We start from the raw sequence: 20268 nt of genomic DNA, 5'->3' as shown, positions 1-20268 counted from the left end.
TAGCAATTTATAGACAGTTCTTGGTGGAGGTTGGGGAAAATGCAAGCATTCATATTCTCCTTCTAGAAACAATGGGCCAGATTCTTAGCTTGTTTGAATGCACGTGGCTCCACTGAGATCAATGGTGCTATGCCGATTTACACCAGCTGAGGAGAACTTAACCCAATAGTACTATTCCTTAATTATATTGAGATAAACCCGGAAGGCTGTACTCAAGTAAAACTCCAACTGATGCCAGTTGACTTCATTGAGGGTGTGGAACAAGTCTCACTGAATACAGAGTTGACCCTGAGTAAGACATGTAGCATGTGCTTGTTATTTTAAATAATTTCTAATAAGTGTTATCTCTTCTGCTCCTTCCATTAGTACAGGTTGAACCTCTCTAATCCGACACTGCCTGGTCCGGCAACGTCCGTGGTCCAGCAGAGGCGCTGACTCTGTCGGTGCTCCGGGGCTGGAGTACCCAGGTGAAAATTTAGTGGGTGCGGAGCATCCACCGGTGCCACGCTCCCCACTATGCCTCCCTCGCTTCTCGCAGGCCGGTGGCCCCGCACTTACCAACTCCTCCTCCTCCCTCCCAGCGCCTCCGGAGTGCTGCGAATCAGCTGATTTGTGGCATTCAAGCTCCAGTAGGGAGGGGGAGGATCCGGGGCCGGCAGCTGGGACCACAGGTGGCAGCGAGGCTACAGAGGTTCAACCTGTAGTCTCCTGGCATCTAAGCTTCTAAATTTTATTTTGTGCTTCTAGCCAAGCCAAGTGACCAGGGGTGACTGGCATTAGTCACTAGTGCTGGTGACAGATACTAACTACAATATATGCATAAAAATGAATAAACACCCCTTCAGACAAAGTTCTCTTTCTGCATGAATATACTTTATAAATGGTAGGGAGAGGGTGGATAATACGTTCCCTAAAGATACCATCTGTGGAGGTTTTTCACTTCTGGGCCTCAGATGGGATTGGCTAGATAGGGGGACCTAGCCAAATACCAACTAAAAATATTTGGTTAAATTTGGCTTGCCAAATATTTGCTAGTATTTATTAGGTTTAGCAAACTATTTGGTTCACCCATGTCTGGTATAGTAAGTGGGTGTATATGTTTTACTTAGTTCGTATAACAAATGGCAGGATAAATCATAAGGCTAGACAAAAGACATAGCAACTCCAGCCAGGCTGTGAGTATCAAAAGACCAGTAGAGAAGGACTGAAAGGCATAGAAGAAAAAGCTGCAGGTTGAGTAAAGAACTTAAGAGCTCTGACATCCACCAGAACTTGCCAACCCATTAAATATGGGACACCTTGTGGGTAATATAAGAAAAGCAATTGTAATACATTTTAACACACTTAAAGGTTAAACATTGTATGTAAAGTAAATGAAATAGAAATTGTCAGACACTAAACAGTTAAACACCAGAAAGTAAGGAAATTAATTTGTTTCCACAGCAACCCATAACTCAATCACATTGAACATATGCAGAAATCAGTTCGAGAACACCATATTCTGTAAGATAATCATACGTACATGCAATATGGCCAAGTTACAGCTGCTGTGGGAATGACAAATTTGTATTTCCTTCGTTTAAAATGTTAACCCTAACGTTGCATTCACATGGTGGCAGGGTACGGGGTTGCATCTATTATTTAAAAATATACCCCCAAAGTGTATATAAAGTAATACTTCCATCTCTGAGTTATGATGATGTGAACAACCTGTTAAAAATATCAAGTCTTGTGGTTTATGATGTCACTAGAAACTTCCAATGGAATTACTGCCTTATTATGTACCGTTAAAGGATATTGTGGTGAGGCACAGTGGCCTTCTTCCAAGCCTGAGACAGAGGGACCACTACAGTTATGGTTTTCCTCTATTACATACTTGTCCAGGGTCATTTTATTATGACAATTGTGGTGGACAGACCTTAATACTAATGCAAAATGATACTAATAAAGTTATTATAATTTTTGTTAGGATATTAAGCTTGCCTGTGCCTTTACTGATGCTTAGGATATATATTGGTCATTCCTTTCATACATATGGTGCTTGGAGAAAAGTACTTCCTTCCGCCCATGCATTTATTTTTTGTTTATTTTGTTTATTTAATTTTATTAAATATTCAGGCTAACCAAAGGAATTCTGCAGTTTCACCCTGAAGACAAACAAATGTCAGGAAAATTGTATACCTTGGCCATAAAACTATGTTTATTACCCATAAGAATGTCTGATCAAAGCTAAGACACCTCCGTTTATATAAAATATCAGTTTGGTACAAACTTAATCCTTACTCACAAAAAGAAACAAATTCATGATTTAGGAAAAGACTTGATTGTGACAGGACTGTAGGGTTGTGTTATTAGAGCAATATCTTGATGCAAAGTGAGCTTTTTTCATGCTCCCAAGAAAAAACTTATAAGTAAAGAATTTTAGATATATCCTTGCTGAAATTAATTTTATGATTACTCTAAATGCTTCATTCAGAAAGACTTCTAGGAAAAACATATGAAGCTGGAAGTGATTTAAACCTTTGCTTATTTCTTAAATGTTGAAATGCCAAAGCATTTAGAATGGCACATTTGCAAATATTTTAACTAAATATAAAGTGTATTTTGTAATTTCCTAATATCATTGCTGTGTAAATCATAAAATACTTTATGTACCAGCGTGGAGCCTAATGATCTTGATAAAATAATTACTAATGTAAGAAGCCATTTAAGTTCCGAATAGTTATATTAATGGGGAATTAATTATTACTAACAGTACTCAAGCTACTCCCTCTCTCAACTCAGGAAGACAAGAACAATGATCTCTCTAAAAATTGTTTTAAAGAACAAACAACTGCTTTAATAACTATTTAAGCTAAGGACTCTTGAAGAAATCATTAATTTTATAAAGATTGTTTTTGAGAACTAAAAAACTTTCTATAAAAACAGAAATGTTTGGACTCTTTAAAACAGTATTTCATTTCCTGTTGAACTCTAATCAAACTACAGAAATTTCTCAGAAATTGAATAAACAAAGAGATAAAACTCTAACTTTAAAGATATTCTTGAGAATCTCCAGTGACAAAGACAAAGGAAATACATCTGTCAATAAATAATTTAACTCTAATGCACATATACATTAACAAACTACACAGATGAAGAGGCTCCTAAGGACAACCCATGGAGGTATTAAGCCAATCTGAATCTAAACAAGCCCCAAATCAGTGTTTTTTCTAATCATTTCATGGAAATAGGAAAGAGAAGAATATAAAAAAACCCTCAGAAGTGAGCATCCCTCCCATTCACACACCCTCTGCTACTCTGCCTAACAGCAAGCACTCATCAACTTATCCTGTCAAACTTTTCAAGCAGGCTGCCACAGACAGATAAGAAAAACAGAGAAGACTCAAGAAAAAACCAGCCAAAGGAAACCAACCCAAGACTTCAAAATGGATTGGTGAGAGAAGTTAACTCAGACACGGACAAGGATTAGATTTAAACTCTAGTAATGATTTCACTGGGATATGGAAATCCTGTTGTTTTTAAGATGACAACAGTTTCTCCTGTTAATTACCAATGGTTAGACCATGTATTCTTGAAAAGGAGACGGGGCTAAACACTGGTAAACAGCAAAGTAGTGGGATTTAATTGGATTTAAGATTCTTAATATTTGTAATTGACCTGACTTAAAAAAGCTCCTTAAATGGCTTCTTCTATTTCAATATTTTTTTCCATTTCATAGGATTTAGTTAGATTGCTTACTTTGCCCAGTTATAAACTGCTTGATTATTAATAATAACCAACAGGAGCCATCTTCCCTTTAACAAGTTCTGTTGCCCAATTATAAACAGCTTAAGTATCTATGAGATACTAAATTGGGCTCACAATAAATTTCAGAGGCAATATACTTAGGCTTAGAAGAATTAGATTTATCCATAAACATTAGTAAATATCAATTTCATGGTACACACACAACCCAATGAAAAAATATTTTTATCTACGATCAGCAAAATTTACAGATAGGCAAAGAGAGAAAATTCCTGCTTGAGAACTTAGAGCTTGATTTAGGATACTTACATTGTATATTTTGACATGTGCAGCTGACAATTTGTGTTTTAAATTCTAATGTTTTAACTTTTTGAATTTCAATGTCTACTGTCCTTACATAATTGTTGTCTGACTCTCCGCTATTGCCTGACCATGCCATAATTTCTCACAGCTATGAAAATTTAAAGTGATAAAAATAAAAAACTTAAAAATAAACATTGATCTCATCCATCAAAATTATAAAAAAAAAAAAAAAAAATTGAATTCTGTCAAGCCTAAATATACTTACTTACTAAAGAAAAGTCCCCAGATGAGGCCACTCTCAAAGGTGTAATCTCTGCTAAAAGGTCTCTACAGAGAGGCATACAGAAGAGATTGTAACAGACATAACCAGTTTATTGTTTGTGCTGTATTGTTTTGTTTGACGTTTTATTTTCCTTTCTTTAATAATAAAATAGCCAGTGTTAATAACTATGATTATTTTGCTTGGCTGTAATCAGAGTTTCCCTTAAGGTATGTAGCTAAAATAATGGGAGTCACATCTCTGAGTTGGCAGTACGAGGAACAATTAATAAGAGTTGCCTCCCATTTGCTGTTTCTCAAAACTAAATATTTTTAGTCGTTTTAAAAATAAAATTACTCGGCCCTCCAACCATTAAAAATGACCCTTTCTACACCGCATAGTATTATTGAACTATAATAGCAGTTTAATTTTCATTTATATAAGCCTGTTATAGGCTCCTATGTATTATACAACTACTAAATTGAGGAACGAATCTAACCTTTTACATTCAGGGGCTCGCTCCTTTGGCACAAACATTGATATTTTTGTTTAAACCGCGACCTTGCTAGATGGAGATGAGACAGGACTTTCCCTATGTAAGCCATATTCTGAACTACCTACCTAGACATTATTTAATTCCACCTTCAAAAGAACAGACTAGCTGTGAAACTGTCATTATGGCCTTATTCTCTGGGGACAGTCTGTACAACATGAGCAGACTTTGGAGCAGTATTGGAAAATTTCCTCTAAACTTCAAAAAAAAAAAAAAAAAAAAAATCATGATATGGTCTGGAAAGGTTTAATCCTTTAAAATAGATTTTAACCAGGATACAGTTTCAAATCTATGGCTTCCAAATGTGACAAATCTGAGAGCTATTTAAGCACAGTATATTGTTGCAGTACAGCTCACTAGTTCTCCAACTGCACTTCCTGCTTCAGGCAAGGACTTGGTATCATGATTTTAAAGCATAAGTAAATATCTAGATAAAAAGAAAAATAACCTAAAATGAAGATATAGTATCAAAACCTTTCGTTCACAAAATAGAGGATCACATTTTTAGATCTCAGATGAGATGTTTGACTTGAACCTACTTCAATTCTGCTCTGTGAGGAGAATGGAACTTTCCTCTCCTCTCACCCAACTAGGCCATATTCTCTTGTTTTATCAGTGACCTTATATGAGGACACTAATGCATTCCAGTTATTGTCTATTAAGGTAAAATGTTCCTTCTGCTATGCCTGTGAGAGAAGCACTAATGAAACAATGGAACTTATTACTTATGTTAATGGTACACAAAATTTGCTATTATTCCATTCTTAAATTTGTTTGCTGTCTAAGTTTTAGTATTTAAAGAGAGACACTGCCTACTTGTTTTAGCTTAAGATATGCAGTACTCTTTTTGTTCCTTTCCACACTTTTATTCTGGAGCTTTATTTTAATAACCTTTAATAGTATTTAAGATATACCTTACTTGCTTCAGTCTCTCTTTCTCCCCTTCTCCACCAGCAGGGCAACTCTTGAGATTGTGTTCATGTGTCTGTGTGTGGGACACATGCACATAGCTGTCAAATCCCAAAAGCAGTGAGCACAACAATGCACTGGCACTCCTGTCAGGTCTGCCATTATTGTATGCAGTGTTGTTTTAGCCATGTCAGTCCCACGATATTAAAGAGACAAGGAGGGTGAGGTAATATCTGTTATTGGACCAACTTCTATTGCTGAGAGAAACAAGCTTTTGAGCTTACACAGAGCTCTCCTTTCTTACTAACAGAAGTTAGTCCAATAAAAGAGATTGCCTCAACCACCTTGTCCCTCTGTTTAATTTTGTACTTTTTGCGTGTTCAGATTGTATTAAACAATATTTTTGGCATTTCACTTCTGTCTCTACTAGCAGCACCCCCTTCTGCTGTTCCCTGGAAGATTCCTAGAGGTGAGGGAAGAGTGAGACTTCCTCATGAAGATTTTTTGGGTACAGAAAGCATTATAAGGAGTCAGGAGGCAATGAGCTGGCAGGGAGATGAGGGAGACTCGCCGAGCAAGGGCAGTTGTAAAATGGGTGTAAAGCACTCACTAAATGAGAATGGCAGCATTTTACATCCACTTTGCACCAGTATAAATGAATACCCAAAGCGCCAGGTATGGGGAATCAGGCCCATGGGATTTGACTCTTCTGGACATAGATCTGGCCCCACATTTGCATCTACTCCAGTAGAAGTCCAATCAGTCTTATTCTTGAAGAAAAAAAATTCCTCTACAAAGAAATTATTTGTATTGTAGTAGTACCTAGAGGCCACAGTCTGGGATCAGGGGTCTGCTGTTAGGCACTGTACATTTTTATAATGAAAACACAGTCCCATTTTCAAACCTCTTTCTAGGTGGCAGCTGCCTGTGTTCCACCAGACTGTCCCACTGGAAGAGGTTTTTTTATCCTCCACAACAGTCAGCTTTAAAAACTCTTTACACAGCAATTACTGAGCCTGTGAATACTTTAATCACCACTGGCACTCTCATCTCTTTGACACACATTCCGCCTGCACAAATAATCTATATACCAAGATGACCTGGAAGGACATTGAATTGGAGAGGAAGTTTAGAAGGCACAGGGTCAAGGGAGAAGATGGTCATAATATATTACTAGATCATTAATAACTGACCACTGGCTGCAAATTTAGGAAACTTGATCTCTTACAGCAATCTGTTAGACCAAACTTATTAACAGATGCAACCCAGCAAATAATTTAAGAGGATTTTTTTAAAAATGTATGTTGCTTCTTACAGTTTAAAGCAAATCAGAAATTGTTTTTATTGACATTTGGTCAATTTTTCAACAGCGCCCAAATGTCTGAGGTGCCTACACCACATTTTCAGAACTGATTCAGGTACTTAGGAACCTAAGTCCAATGGTCTTTCAATGACACGGTCTTTTTTGAAAGCTTTATCCATTGTTGCTAAACTGCTGTTTGATTTTACATTCAAACTCTTATGTTATTTTGGTTTTGCTTTCTTCCAACCTAAAATGGATTAGTGTTATGTATAGTATCTTTAAGGCCTCCCCTGAGATGATCTCTATAGAATGGGAAATTTTATAACATCCTTTTGGACTAGGCAAGAATATCATGTATGCTTTTGATACTCAGCCATTGGCAAAGATACTTTTCTCCACACATCACAGGTATAACTATTAACAGAGTGACACATAAACCACTTTGTGGTTGGAAGCATTAATCTTTGTGTCACAAACCCATAATTCTCCATTTCCAAATTAATGGAACTTATCAGCTCCTTTGGGGTACTGTCAAGTTAGAAAATTAATTACACTAAAACAGAGTAATTATTCTAAACTGGAACCTTTTCCTTTATTAGGATGGGCAGCTTGTTATCTCATATATGCTTTGAAGTAAGGTTTTGAGAATTTGAAGAATCCCTAGAATTTCTGAGTGTTTCTCAGTAATATACCAAGATACCAGGATGGGTCATATTACTCTTCATATTTCATTAAGGGTGATATTAGGTTTTTTGAAAAGGAAAACATTATTCTGTCTTTTAATGATGTAATCTTAAAACCTATCCAGTGAATTTTCTTTCAGAAACATTCAGTGTACACTCAGGGAGTTGGATGGCTTGAGGAATTAGAAATGAGATACAGTGACTTTCTTCTCCTAGTGGCTGGTTCAAATCCAGCCCAGGATTGGAAGATATAATCTGAAGGCCGTTGGGTGTTTGTTGGTTCCCCTGGGAAAATATCCATAACTGGCACTAATTTCCTGGCAACCGAGTTCGCTGTTTCAGCAGAGAGAAGAAGGATTGAATGGACACAGGGGATTAATTCTTCTCTTCCTTCTAGAACAGTTAGGTGAGAAGTGGTGGGCCGTGTGTGTCTGTGTGTGTGTGTGTTGACAAGCAGTGCCTCTGTGTGAGAGGCTTGGTCTACACTAGCAACCTATGTTGGTATAACTATGTCGCTTAGGAGTGTGGAAAATCCACACCCCGAGAGACGCAGTTGTACCAACCTAACTCCTGGTGTAGACTGCGCTATGTCGATGGGACATAGCTACCGCCTCTTGGAGAGGTGGATTACCTATGCTGACAGGAGAAGCTCTCCCATTGGCATAGGTAGTGTCTGCACTGAAATGCTACAGCAGCTCAGCGACATTGGTGCAGCTGCGCCGCTGAAGCATGTTAAGTGTAGACAATCCCCAAGTGATATAAGAGATGAGGACAGGGTGAAGCAGGGGGAATACACAGGAAACAAGTAAGAAGAAGATCTGAAGAAATTAAAGAAAAGAAATAAGAGGGAGGCGGGAGGACAGAAAAAAATATATTGAAGGATAGCAGACACTGAAAAAGAGATACCTCATACAGCATCAGGTAAGAAAAACCAGAATGACACAACAGAAAGAGGAAAAAGAGGAAGAGAGACAAAGTAAGCTACTTAAATATTTGTATTTACTAATGTTTAGGGTCAAAATGTGACTGTAGTACAGAATCTTTAAGTGACTGTCAGAAGGAAGATGGCCCTCTGAAAGGGTCTGGGGCCCAGCCTACCTCTGACAGGCTCCACAACGGGAAATGAGGCAGCTCAGATTCACCTGGGAGTAGTTACCTCACTGAGTAACTGGGATTCAGTTAATTAGGCAGGGAAGCCTCTGGGCACCATAAAAGCTGCCTCAGAAGCCACAGAAGTGGCCTCAGAAGCCAAAATGGGAGAAGCAAGGCAAGAGCCTGGGGAAGCCCACAGAGGAGGAGAGGTAGGAAGTGGAACGGGGTGCAACAAGGGACTGAGAAGGATTGGTTTTGGCTGTTCCGAACAACCCAGTGGAGAGGATGGAGCTGGGTTCCCCCACCCACTCCAGCCAAGGGCTTTGGAGAAGGCTCAAAACCCAGGAGACCTAGGCTTGTCTAGCTTCCACTAGCACTATGGGGCTTCCATCTCTCCATTACCCTGAAGGGGACGGAGGCTGGGTCATAATAAGGCCTTGACCAACACCGAATTGAGTGCAGCAGTGTAAGGGGGAGCTAACAGACACAGTCCCCATGTTGCAGTGACCCATAAAATTCTACCTTAGCTCCCTGCAATTTATTAGAGCCATTTGCATATAATTTATCTCCATCACCATGTATTATCTTCATAATCTATACCTGCACCCATACACAAAGAGCCCTCATAAACTGAGGGGAGTTAGAGTAAAATTTTGTAAACTATACAAAAGATACTGCTCAGAATGGTTCCATCTGCCCCTCCAGGTTGAGAGGAATGTGACCAGAAGAAGAGAAGGTAGTTGAGAGGAGAAGCTGGGCACCAGGCTGAGGCAAAACAAAGAGCGCTGGGGTTGTCTGGTTGAGAGGAAATATCTATGTGTTGTGGAGTGGTCAAAATCTACAACCTGAACCATTTTGCACCTACCAGCTGGGTACTAGGATTTACTTATGGACCCTCACAGGTAATGGTACACAATTAATTTAACTCCAAGCCCTTGGATGTTTTCATATCACAAACTCTTCTTCCTATCCCATACTCTTTAAATATGAAGGTGTTCAATGGTGGTAAATGTTGCAGATACCTTACAAAGGACTCTAGAACAGCATGGATTCTCTTCCTTGAAGAGAAGTTTGATGAAAAACAAACAACAACAAAAACCCACGCCTGACATTTTCCTGGCTAAGATCTCCCTGTGAACTACTCAAGATGAAAAAAATGCATCAATGTTACCTCTTGAATGGCAGACATTGTTATAATCCATAAGGCATCTCGAGCAGTGTTTAGCTTCTAGTGTTAAAATTTCACAAAATATCTTACACTTACACAGCCATGAAATTATGACTTGTAGGATGGCATCTTGGAAGAGAAATCAGATCAGCTGATTAATATGGGCTTTTGAGGAGAGTATTGATATGTTACAGAGATCAGATATAGAAAAGGTTTATTTTGTTTAAAAATTAAAAAAAGAAAAATTCTAATCAGAAGCTTCATTTTACCTAATACATGTAATCAAATTATTTATATTGGCCCTAACGAAGTATGTGAAGTTGAAACCTTGTATAGGTCTTTCTTCCACATCTTCTGCCAGCGTCCCATGATCAGAAAGTTAGAGATGGAAAAGTTCTATAGACTGCTGTCTCCATTTTCCCTATAACCTTTCTGCTTGTGGAATAGGACCCTGTAGAGCTTCGGGAACAAAAGCCATCTCATTTTCTTCTTGACAATGTTAGTTCTGTCATCATCCAGTATGCTTAAGATTGCACTGTACTTAGAAAGCCAATCTTTCCCTTCTAATGCAAACATCGTGGAAATGAATGTGTGATCAGACATGTAAGGAAAATAATGGGCTATATGGTTGGATTGGCAACCTGTGCCACCTTTAGTCAGAGTAACTGAAAGTGCTGAATGCCATGCTCATGCTACCCAAGCACAAGGTTTTGACCTGAACGAGAAATACCTTGCCCTTTGCTCTCTGAATGTAGACTTCAATTGGAAAAGTAACTTACTCCACATGCCAGGACTAGCTCTGCGCTATGCCTGTTGTGAATGTCCCTGGACATAATTTTCTTTATCTTCGTTACTGTCTGATTCTCACACAAGTTATATGGGACTTTCTTTTTAATAGAACAGCCAATCCAGCAATTCTATTGATTGCGTTACTTGCATTGCTTCACATCACAGTACTACCTCCATCATTTACTGATCTGATCATATGGCGCAAAATTTGAAGGGACAATAAAACTTACTGTTTTGAGCCAGGGCTTGAAGCAGGCAATCCAAGCATCCTTCCAAGCTATCTGCTGTGCTGTCAATGGCTGTTATCTTCAGCTTCTTCAAGGCGTCACTTAGATTATCTGCTTGATTAACATGAAGAAGAGAAACATCAGTGCCCTCCTCGATCTGATAGCTAATATGCTTAGAACACAAGTAGTTACCCTAAAGTAAAGGGCGCCTGTTTTAACAAGGAAGGAAGCTGTGTCTGTGTGCTGAGGATTTAGAGAAGCCTACAGTCAAAGGTTTTGGATAAAATCAAGCTTTTCTTAATTTAAATATACATTTCCCATTCTGCGTCTGAGAATGAGATGCCACATTTATAAAATGTCACTGAACAACTTTTTTAACATCAGTATTCCCTCAGTTTAGCTGGTTTGGAAAACCAGCAGCAGTATCTCTGCTTCCATTTTGCTTCTTAGAAAAAGAAAATGATGAAAGTGAACTCCTCTTGAATGTTTTCATTCACAAGAGGGGGGAGGGGCAGAGGAGAGAAAAAGTAATTGCAGATGCCATTTTCTCTGCATATACCAGAGGGTTCCATCTTGATTGTGCACACGCAAAGCCCCAGTTAAAAACAAGGGCTAGGCTAAAAGCCTTTTTCAAGAAGGACATTATCAAATAGCATAAGCACTGTGTGTGTTGATTACACAAACTGTAACTATTTGCATTCAACTGATCCATCAGGAAGCTTCTGGAAACGAGTCCTACGGTCTATGTCAGATTATGAAATAACATTTTCCCCCAAAACACGCAGTGTTTTTTCTGTGGAGGAACACTTATTCTCATAGAAGTGATTGAGACTACCAGTGCTAGCATCTCAAGTATTCTGTTTATTCAGAGGCAAGGTATAAGTGTTAACAGCTGCAATATAAGTCTTTTCACTTTGCCAGCTGATGACTAACCTCAGTCTGAATGGACTATCTTTTTAAAAAACATGAGTGGTACTTCAGTTTCCATGCCAACTCAATAAGCAATCAGAGATAGTTACTCAAAATAAGTAATATTAAAAACTGTGTAGTTCTCTACAATTCTCCACTCTAATAGTCCTGACCTGAATCATGAGGTACAGTGTGGTACAGCTGCTTTGTCCTCCCCCCCCCCTCCCATCATTCACGCTCGAACAACAGACTAGCAAGGGGCAAAAGAAGAAATAAACATTGTAGAACTTGCCTAGGAGCCAAGCAAGGTTTCAAGGCAGGAAAGGTGTGTAGTAGGTGACGACCTAGCCAGGCCTGTCCAATTAGCCCCACCTACAACATCTGGGATGGGGTGTGGGGTTATATTAATAGAACCAGCTGGGGATGGAGGAGCTGATTCCTCTATAAAGAGCAGCAGAAAGTTGCAGAGAGAGGGGCACACTCAGAAAGAGTAAGAGGAGTGAGATACTTTTGGGGAAAGTAAGTGCCACAAGGAACCCTGAGTTTTTTTTGGGAAAAACTTCAGTCAGGGAAGGCTTGGGAGCCCACCTGTGGGAAAGACTGGAAGTATGGACTTGAGGGGGATTCTGAAAACTTTATTTTGGGAATGGTTTGATGTTAATAAACTAACCCCCCACGGTGAGGTGTTGATGAACCAGGGAAGAGCTCATCTGATTGTTTGATTTAAGGATAGTTTAAGGAGCCTTGAGCTGAAGAAGAGGGAAACTGAAGTGCCTGAAGAATGATGTCAGGCCATGGAGGGGGTGAGGTGCTTGTAGGCAGCTGGCTCATTCACAACCACAAAAAAAATGTATTTGTTAGATAAACTGTTCAGTGACCAGTGAAATTTGTCAAAAGATACTTTCACAGAGTAATATTTGATCTGCTGTTCTTACTACATCCTAACATTGTGTTCTCTACCTCCTCCTATCCATTTTCTCTTTCTTTTCCCACCTCCCTGCAAATTTCTCTCTATACTGTGGTTCTGTTTTTTAATGCATCTCCTCTCTCCCACCTACCTACAGGCACCTACCCACAGCCCATCCAGATACTGACACACAGAGCTTGGAAACTTCAGCAAACACTTAGAGTGGGAGGACTAAATCTACTAGACATAGATACAAAAACTGGGAGCCCCACTGTCTGGAGGCAACACCTAAGTCAAAAGCCTGCCTCCACCCCAGTTTCTACACAGCTAGGAAAAGAGGAGGCTGCTGAAACTGGTAACTGGGTGCCACTCCTAGACTCCGCTCAGGGGCTTCATATTTTATAGAGGTCTCCCTCTAGAAGGTGCCTGATAAATTTGAAGCTTTACACTTAAACCTCCCCACACTGCTTGAAGATAGGAGTGTTCTCTCTCTCTCACTGGTTCTCTCCCACCCCAGAACCTCCAATGGGAATTGGGGATGTCTCTCAGCTACTGTACCCATCCCCCAGCTTTCTACCTGCTGCAAATGTAAAAGCTGTGAGCAGCAACTGTGACACTGGAGTTTTCTACCTGTAGACTTTGTGAGAGGGCAGTGCATCAGCTAAATTTGGTTCATGTTTGGAAAGTTATCTTTATGTCCCTAAGGGTTAAATATATATAAAATGAAAACTTCGATTCTGCAGAAATTGATGACCTCCTGCTTCCCATGAGCAAGTAGAGTTTAAAGCTCCGATTAAGTAGACTGTAAAATGATCAATTAACCAACCAAAAAAACCCCAAACAAACAAACCACACACACAAACCACACACTCCATTTTCACTGCTGACAACACCCTCCAGGATAGATTTTGATCTCAGTTACACTAGTCTCAAGTAACAATCAAATTGCACACACAGCTGAGATCAGAATCTATCCCTTCTCTAACTGTACCCAGCAACTAGCTACACTGAAGAGAAAAACAGCATGAACTGTGCATAAAGTTGCGAAAGAAGCTAGCTGGATAACCAACTTCCCATAGCGATAGTGCCCCAATAGTATTTAATGAATTGCACATATTTTGCTCTTTATTGGATACAAATGTCCACAGTCTCTTCTTGAAAATTTACTTTAAGCAACCAATCTACTTCACTTTGCCATGAGAGTCACCTTTTCATCACTGATATAGAGTAGGAACAAATACAATCTGCAATCCCCTCCATTCAAAGGAGAATCAATTGCAAAACACTATCTTCCCTTGACAGTATATTTGAGGCTGCTTCTAATAATAATCTTGAGTCCCTGCTACATGGTCCTCCTTAAACATAATGAGGCAAGTAGGAGGGATTCTGCCTCGTCAAAATTCTGGTTCAGATACTGCGCATCTCAAGGAATCTTCAGTTATAAAGATCAGTCAGATTTGTGGGTGGGGGAAGGGAGTCTGGTGTTTTGCAGACAGTTTAATTTTATTTGGTTTTGTAGTTTGTGGCAAGGACGCCTAGAGCATTAATTAGACAACTCTTTTTATTCTTTGTATAAATATAAAGACATTATAAATAAATGTCCGTCATCTCATAATTTGCAAGTCATATAAGTAGAAAACTGTGGAGGGCAAAAATATTTGTATTCTAGATAGAGCTGGTCAAAAAATGTGAAAATATTTTATAGAAAAAGTGTCTTTTATTCCTCTCAGTTGTTCAGAATTTGACATGTTTAACCAGCTCTAGCTCTAGAAGTTCTTGTAAGTAGAAAAGACACTGGAGTTGTTAGAGTCTGGGGGGAGGGAAATAAATAAACTAACCACTATGCAATTAAACAAGAAAAACAACCCTGTCTTTATAAAAATATGCTCTGATACCTCAGAGAGCATTAAAAGGGGATTCCAAGCACATCTGAAAGCAATGAAATATCCCCCACACCTCAAAAGTGCTTAGTTTGAGATACATTTTTATGCTTCCTGCACTATCCACAATGCATTGAAGAAGAACTGGAGCATTGGACCTTTTGGGACTGGGGAAATGTTGCTGCTTGTTCCTGTTATACCCAGGTAAATGAAAAAGAAAAATTGGAAAGGGAAGGAAGGATTCTGCCTCAGTTCATTTCTGATGTAATTTAAAGACAGAGGAGTAAGAGACAAAGTAAGTAGATTTTCATGTGGTTTGCTGTTTCATATACTTCATTATCAAAACAATTATATATAGAAATTATGCATTTTGGCAAAAATTTTCAAATCCGGGTACCCAAAGTTAGCATCTGAATCCATATTTAAGGACTTAAACACAAGCAGCCTAATTTTCAGCAATGCTGAGCACCCACAGCTCTCTGTGACTTCAGTGGAAGTTGAGGGTGCTCAGCACCACTGAAAATTAGCCTATGGGTCCTCTGGTATCTGACTTTAGACACATGCTTCTGAAAACGTTGGCTTTTGTCTTTAAAGTGAGGATTGGTAAATGTGACACAGTGGCAAATTGTTGTCAACTGGTAAAGGGTTCGCCTATCACACAATTGACAAACTTACTACACCTAATTCACCCTTTTCATGGTATTTATCCCTAAAGATTAGCATGTGAGGTCTTCACTGAAAGCTTGGAACTTATTGATTCTCATAATCATTGATGTGTGTATAGATAATATTTAAGGAATAATATAAACGTATTGACAATTATGCCCTTCTGGTCTTGGAGTGAAAATGAGTCACCAGAGAACCATGTGTCTCTGTAATGGCCCATTCAAGTGTGAGAGAGCTGTCACTTCTCCCCGGCTATCCAATTACCTAATTGCTCAATTGTTCATTGTTGCAACAACCTAGAAAAATCAATGGAAAACCATCAAAAATAAACTATAAACATCAAAACCACCTGGCAGTGAAAATAAATGATCGGACAGCAAAGGGATAGCCCTGTCTGTGAATAAAGACAAAAGACCAATTTAGTATATCGTAGGGAGGAGAAAGACTCTGTACCCATTCATTGAGGAGGCACCTTGATGAGCAGGGATGCTTCTTGAAAGATATGGTCCTGGCTCCTTGGGGCCAGCATCTGCTGCAAAAGACTGAACTTTGGGGTGAGAATCTCTCTAATTGGATAGGAAAGGTAACTTTTAGTAAGTGTATGCCCCAGTTAATATCTTATGATTTTGTTTTACATGTAACGTTTTGTTTCAATCACTCACACCTAATTCTGTTTGAATCTCTTTTCTTTCTTAGTAAAAGAAAGGGAAATTTACTTATTACTGAACACAACTGCTGGGTGGGCTAAGATAACACTGGTTAATTGGGGTACACTTTTCCTTTGGGAAGAAGATCTGGGATTTCTGTGGATATCTAGTGATCAGGGGCTGGAGGGATTCCGGGACTGGGACGCATTTACTGTAAATGTTCAGGGCAAAGGCAGGGCTTGTATAGCCCAGAGGAGAGTGCTTAAGTGGCTGACAGGCTGGTTGTGTTAGGGAGCTAACACCCTGCCAGCACAGGAAAAAACTCCCTCACCCTGGAGGCAGGTAGCAACAAGGTGACTCACAGCCCTGGGTGCTGCAGGAAGCATCAGAGTACATCACATGGATTTATTTTTAAAAAAAGTGTTTATGTGGCTACATTGCAATATGTGACGAAAGTGCTTTCTACTGGATAGGCTAAGATACCACAATGATAGGTATCGTGTAAATAACACATCAAAATTAGATTAGATTACTACTAAGAAACTGTATGTACAATGTAATAGAGTGTCTAAAATACTGGATACAATCATCTGATTTCCTGTAAAAAGTCCACTGGTCTAAAATGAAGACTTTTTCTTAGCAGTCCTTCCCCCTACCCCAACCCCAACCCCACAAACACACACAAAAGAGAAAGTGAGAATTAGGAAGGAACCACAGCTCTCAGGACATAGCGTCAAAAGGCCATATTTACAGACAAAAAGGTTCCCTACATGAAATGTTTAGAAAAAACAATGCAAAGATGACCAAAGTATAGATCTGCAAATCTCTTTCTTCCAAAGACAGAATCATGCCTCTTATTAAATGGATTTAAATTCTTAAACAGAATCAGCTTCACTTCTGCAAGTCTCAGAAGTACATAAATACGTCTAAAATCGTATTAGAGATTTTATCCCTCTTTTTGGTCCTTCCTAGGAGGACAAAAATTGTGTTCAGAGAACTGAAAGTCCTTACATTGATCTAGGTCAATTGATTGCCTGGTTTCAAAATCACAATGAAGGAGACATTTTAGCGAGAAAAGATGGTTCTATCCAAAGGGCCAACCACCTTACCTTTATGCAGGGACCTGAATTCTGCAACTCTACAGTGGCTGTACTGGCTTTGGAATCTGCCATTTACGGAAGCAGCTGCAGATATTCTCCTGCAAAAACCCTGTTATTTTTCTATAATCAACTGTCCTCATGTTTTCCTGCCTGCATCTCTGATATTCTGTTTGTCACAAGGAGGAGTTCTATCTATTTGTAGTGGGTTTGCCCTGAGTAGGATGAACAGATCCTCACAGTAAGAAAACAAGGACAGCTATCCCCTGGAAAAGGGTAGCATAGGGAATGGTTGTGGTAAGATATCAGAGAAATGTGCACAGGACAGTTTTGGCAATTGATGGGGCAGGCAAGCTTGTATTGGCGGGAGGACATGTGGGGCCAAGGAGGGCAGGGCAGGGCAAGAGGGCAATATGCAATAAACCGTGAGGGACTGGTCCTTGTGGTACATATGCGCTCAGCTAGCCTGTCATCAATTTCATCGACTGAGCTGGCCTGCAGGTGCATCAGGCACCCAGTTTACAAAAGAACAGTGCCAACCACCTTTTTTGTTTTATTTTGTTTTTAAAAAAACCTAACTAGGACAGGTCCTGAAAACAGAGGCACACCGTTCTCAGGGATATATAGTCACCTCGAGCCCCAGTATTGCTGCCCATGCAATTAGAACGGTCATCCGGACCTTGAGCCCTGAATCTCACAGGCTGTCACTCCTCATGTCCTCAAGATAAAAGGCTGGAAGTTGAACATGCCAAGAGCTGTCTTTATGGCAAACCCAACTTTCACATTCCTGACTCCACCCACAGCTACTTGCTCCCAGAGTCAGTATCCTGTTCTGCTTTCCACTCACACCCACTACTGCTCCACCGCCTCCCCCAGCAGTCAGTAAGAGGGTCTGCCCTGAATTCTGCAGCAAACCCAATTAATTTTAGCAGGTTGGCATTAATGATTCCTGTTGCAAACTGGAAATTAGGCAATTATGGAGAAAATATTCAAAAACTGAAAAACACAAATCAACACTATTATATCCCATTCCATTTCAGTACATCTTGCTTTTTGACCTACTCCTATTACCAGTCACTAATTTGTTCTATGCTGAATTGCCCTTTTGTCCTTTAAACTTTGGTAGCTGATGACCATCTCTGATATATGGTCAAGGGCCGTAAAAATACACTGGGTTTCCTACCTATGCACTCAGGAAGCAGCCATTAGCACATCTTTGTATGAAGCTGCAGATTCTGTTTATAAAGAAGATTCTTGTCATTTATCCCTTGATCTCACAGGTGCCCCACACAAACCAGAAAGAAAGTCAGGGCATGAAGTGGTTTCAAAGCAGTTCAGCATCTGCCATTCCTTAACAGTGAAATTTCATTAATTCCTAATATTATTTTAGGGGTATGACAGTTTGTTTTTATACATGTCATGCCTTCTTCCCAGAAACTAACCTGCTTCAAAAATATGGTCTGCCTCTTTTTAAAAAAATGTTTATCTCCTTTTAAAACTAAGTGCTAGGAGTAACGTATCAAGGCAGCACTTTCTGTTATTACAAGCGAGCTTTCCGAGTTATTTCTCCCTTATATGTTAAGCCCACAGTTATTTGTAATTGTGGTGACTATTGTATATTAAATATTAAAATAATCAAAGACATACTCTGTTTGAACATATCTCTAATGCATTTCATGTATTTCCTGGCTGGTACCCTACGTTGCTGAAGTTAATGGGTCTATTACAGTCTGCTTAAGTGTAACCTAACTGTGATAAGAAATTCATAAATTAATCAGTGAGACTTCAGCAGTCTCACATGTACTGAAGCCAAATCAGATGGAAATGAGACTCAAGCCGTTTTTCTCTTTTTGCAGGCTTGGTGGTTAGACTTTCCTATCAACATGCAGTGATTCATGTTTCAGGAAACAGTAGGACATCAAAGGCAGTGGGGCTGTTTTTCCTTTAAGTTATGTCATAAAAGACCACTTTAAAGATGTTTGTCTGATGGTACAAACCAAATCAGTAAGTAGTAAACCATATATTCAGTGTATGTTAAACAGCTGTACTGCCAGCTAGGAAATGAAGAAATAGATATTTAAGGGTTTAGCCCTTGGTAATAATGTTTGCCTTTTTTTCATTTCTCATGCTTGGTAATAATGTTTGGTATTTTTTCATGCTTTGTGTGTATAAAAAGATCTTCTACACTTTCTACAGTATGCATCCGATGAAGTGAGCTGTAGCTCACGAAAGCTTATGCTCAAATAAATTGGTTAGTCTCTAAGATGCCACAAGTACTCCTTTTCTTTTTGCGAATGTTTGCAGTGTTGTAGCCATGCTGGTACCAGGATATTGGAGAGACAAGGTAATATCTCTTATTGGACCAACTTCTGTTGGTGAAACAGACAAGCTTTTGAGCTTTCACAGAGCTCTTCTTCAGGTCCGGTGAATGTACTCAGGGCTTGTCTTCATGTACAGCGCTTCAGTAAAGATGCCACTAGGATGAGACAGCTTCTTCGGTCAGCATACTTAATTCACCTCCCAGAAACGCAGTAGCTATGTTGATAGCAGAGGCTCTCCCATTGACATAGAACCGTTTACTGCTGGCATTAGGTTGGTATAACTATGTCCCTGAGGGAGAGTGGATTTTTCACACCCCTGAGCAACGCAGCTGTACTGAAATAAGTTTATAGTGTAGACCTGGCCTGGGGGCTTGTCTACACTACACAGCTTTTAGCGACAAGGCGTGTAAACGCTCTCTGTCGGTATTTTGTCGGCACTTTTGCCCCATGAGCGGCGTTAGCTTTGTTGGCAGGAGAGTGCACCACAACTTCAACCACCACCATCACCCATCAATCAAACTCTCTCTAGAACATCCCACACTGGCATGAACTTCCTGGACACCATGATCAGTTTCAACAGTGCAAACCTACAGATAACTGTATATAAGAAAACCACAGATCGCCATACTTACCTTCACAGGTCTAGCAGCCACCTCAAACACACCAAGAAATCTTGCATGGTGACAGGTTTCAGAGGGGTAGCCGTGTTAGTCTGTATCAGCAAAAACAACGAGGAGTCTTTGTGGCACCTTAGAGACTAACAAATTTATTTGGGCATAAGCTTTCATCTGACGAAGTGGGTTTTAGC

At 39.6% G+C, this 20268-nt stretch overlaps 1 protein-coding gene across 14 annotated transcripts in view; it reads right to left on the bottom strand.

Annotated features, from left to right (window-relative positions):
* The window catches only part of RAP1GDS1 (Rap1 GTPase-GDP dissociation stimulator 1), a 154478-nt gene that overhangs the window by 92473 nt on the left and 41737 nt on the right, over positions 1 to 20268 (bottom strand). For 9 of the 14 annotated variants that reach the window (XM_043545193.1, XM_043545199.1, XM_043545200.1 and 6 more), the window contains exon 2: positions 11037 to 11144. In XM_043545193.1, coding sequence (XP_043401128.1) covers positions 11037 to 11144 — 108 coding nt within the window. Of the gene's footprint in view, positions 1 to 4315; positions 4378 to 11036; positions 11148 to 20268 lie in introns of all 14 variants that reach the window. The other 5 variants (XM_037896942.2, XM_043545197.1, XM_037896939.2 and 2 more) reach the window with 3 other exon arrangements.

Source organism: Chelonia mydas, chromosome 4 (genome assembly GCF_015237465.2).
Source record: "Chelonia mydas isolate rCheMyd1 chromosome 4, rCheMyd1.pri.v2, whole genome shotgun sequence".
NCBI lineage: Eukaryota > Metazoa > Chordata > Testudines > Cheloniidae > Chelonia > Chelonia mydas.
Note: the sequence above shows the minus strand (reverse complement) of the source record. Positions and strands in the feature narration are given on the sequence as shown.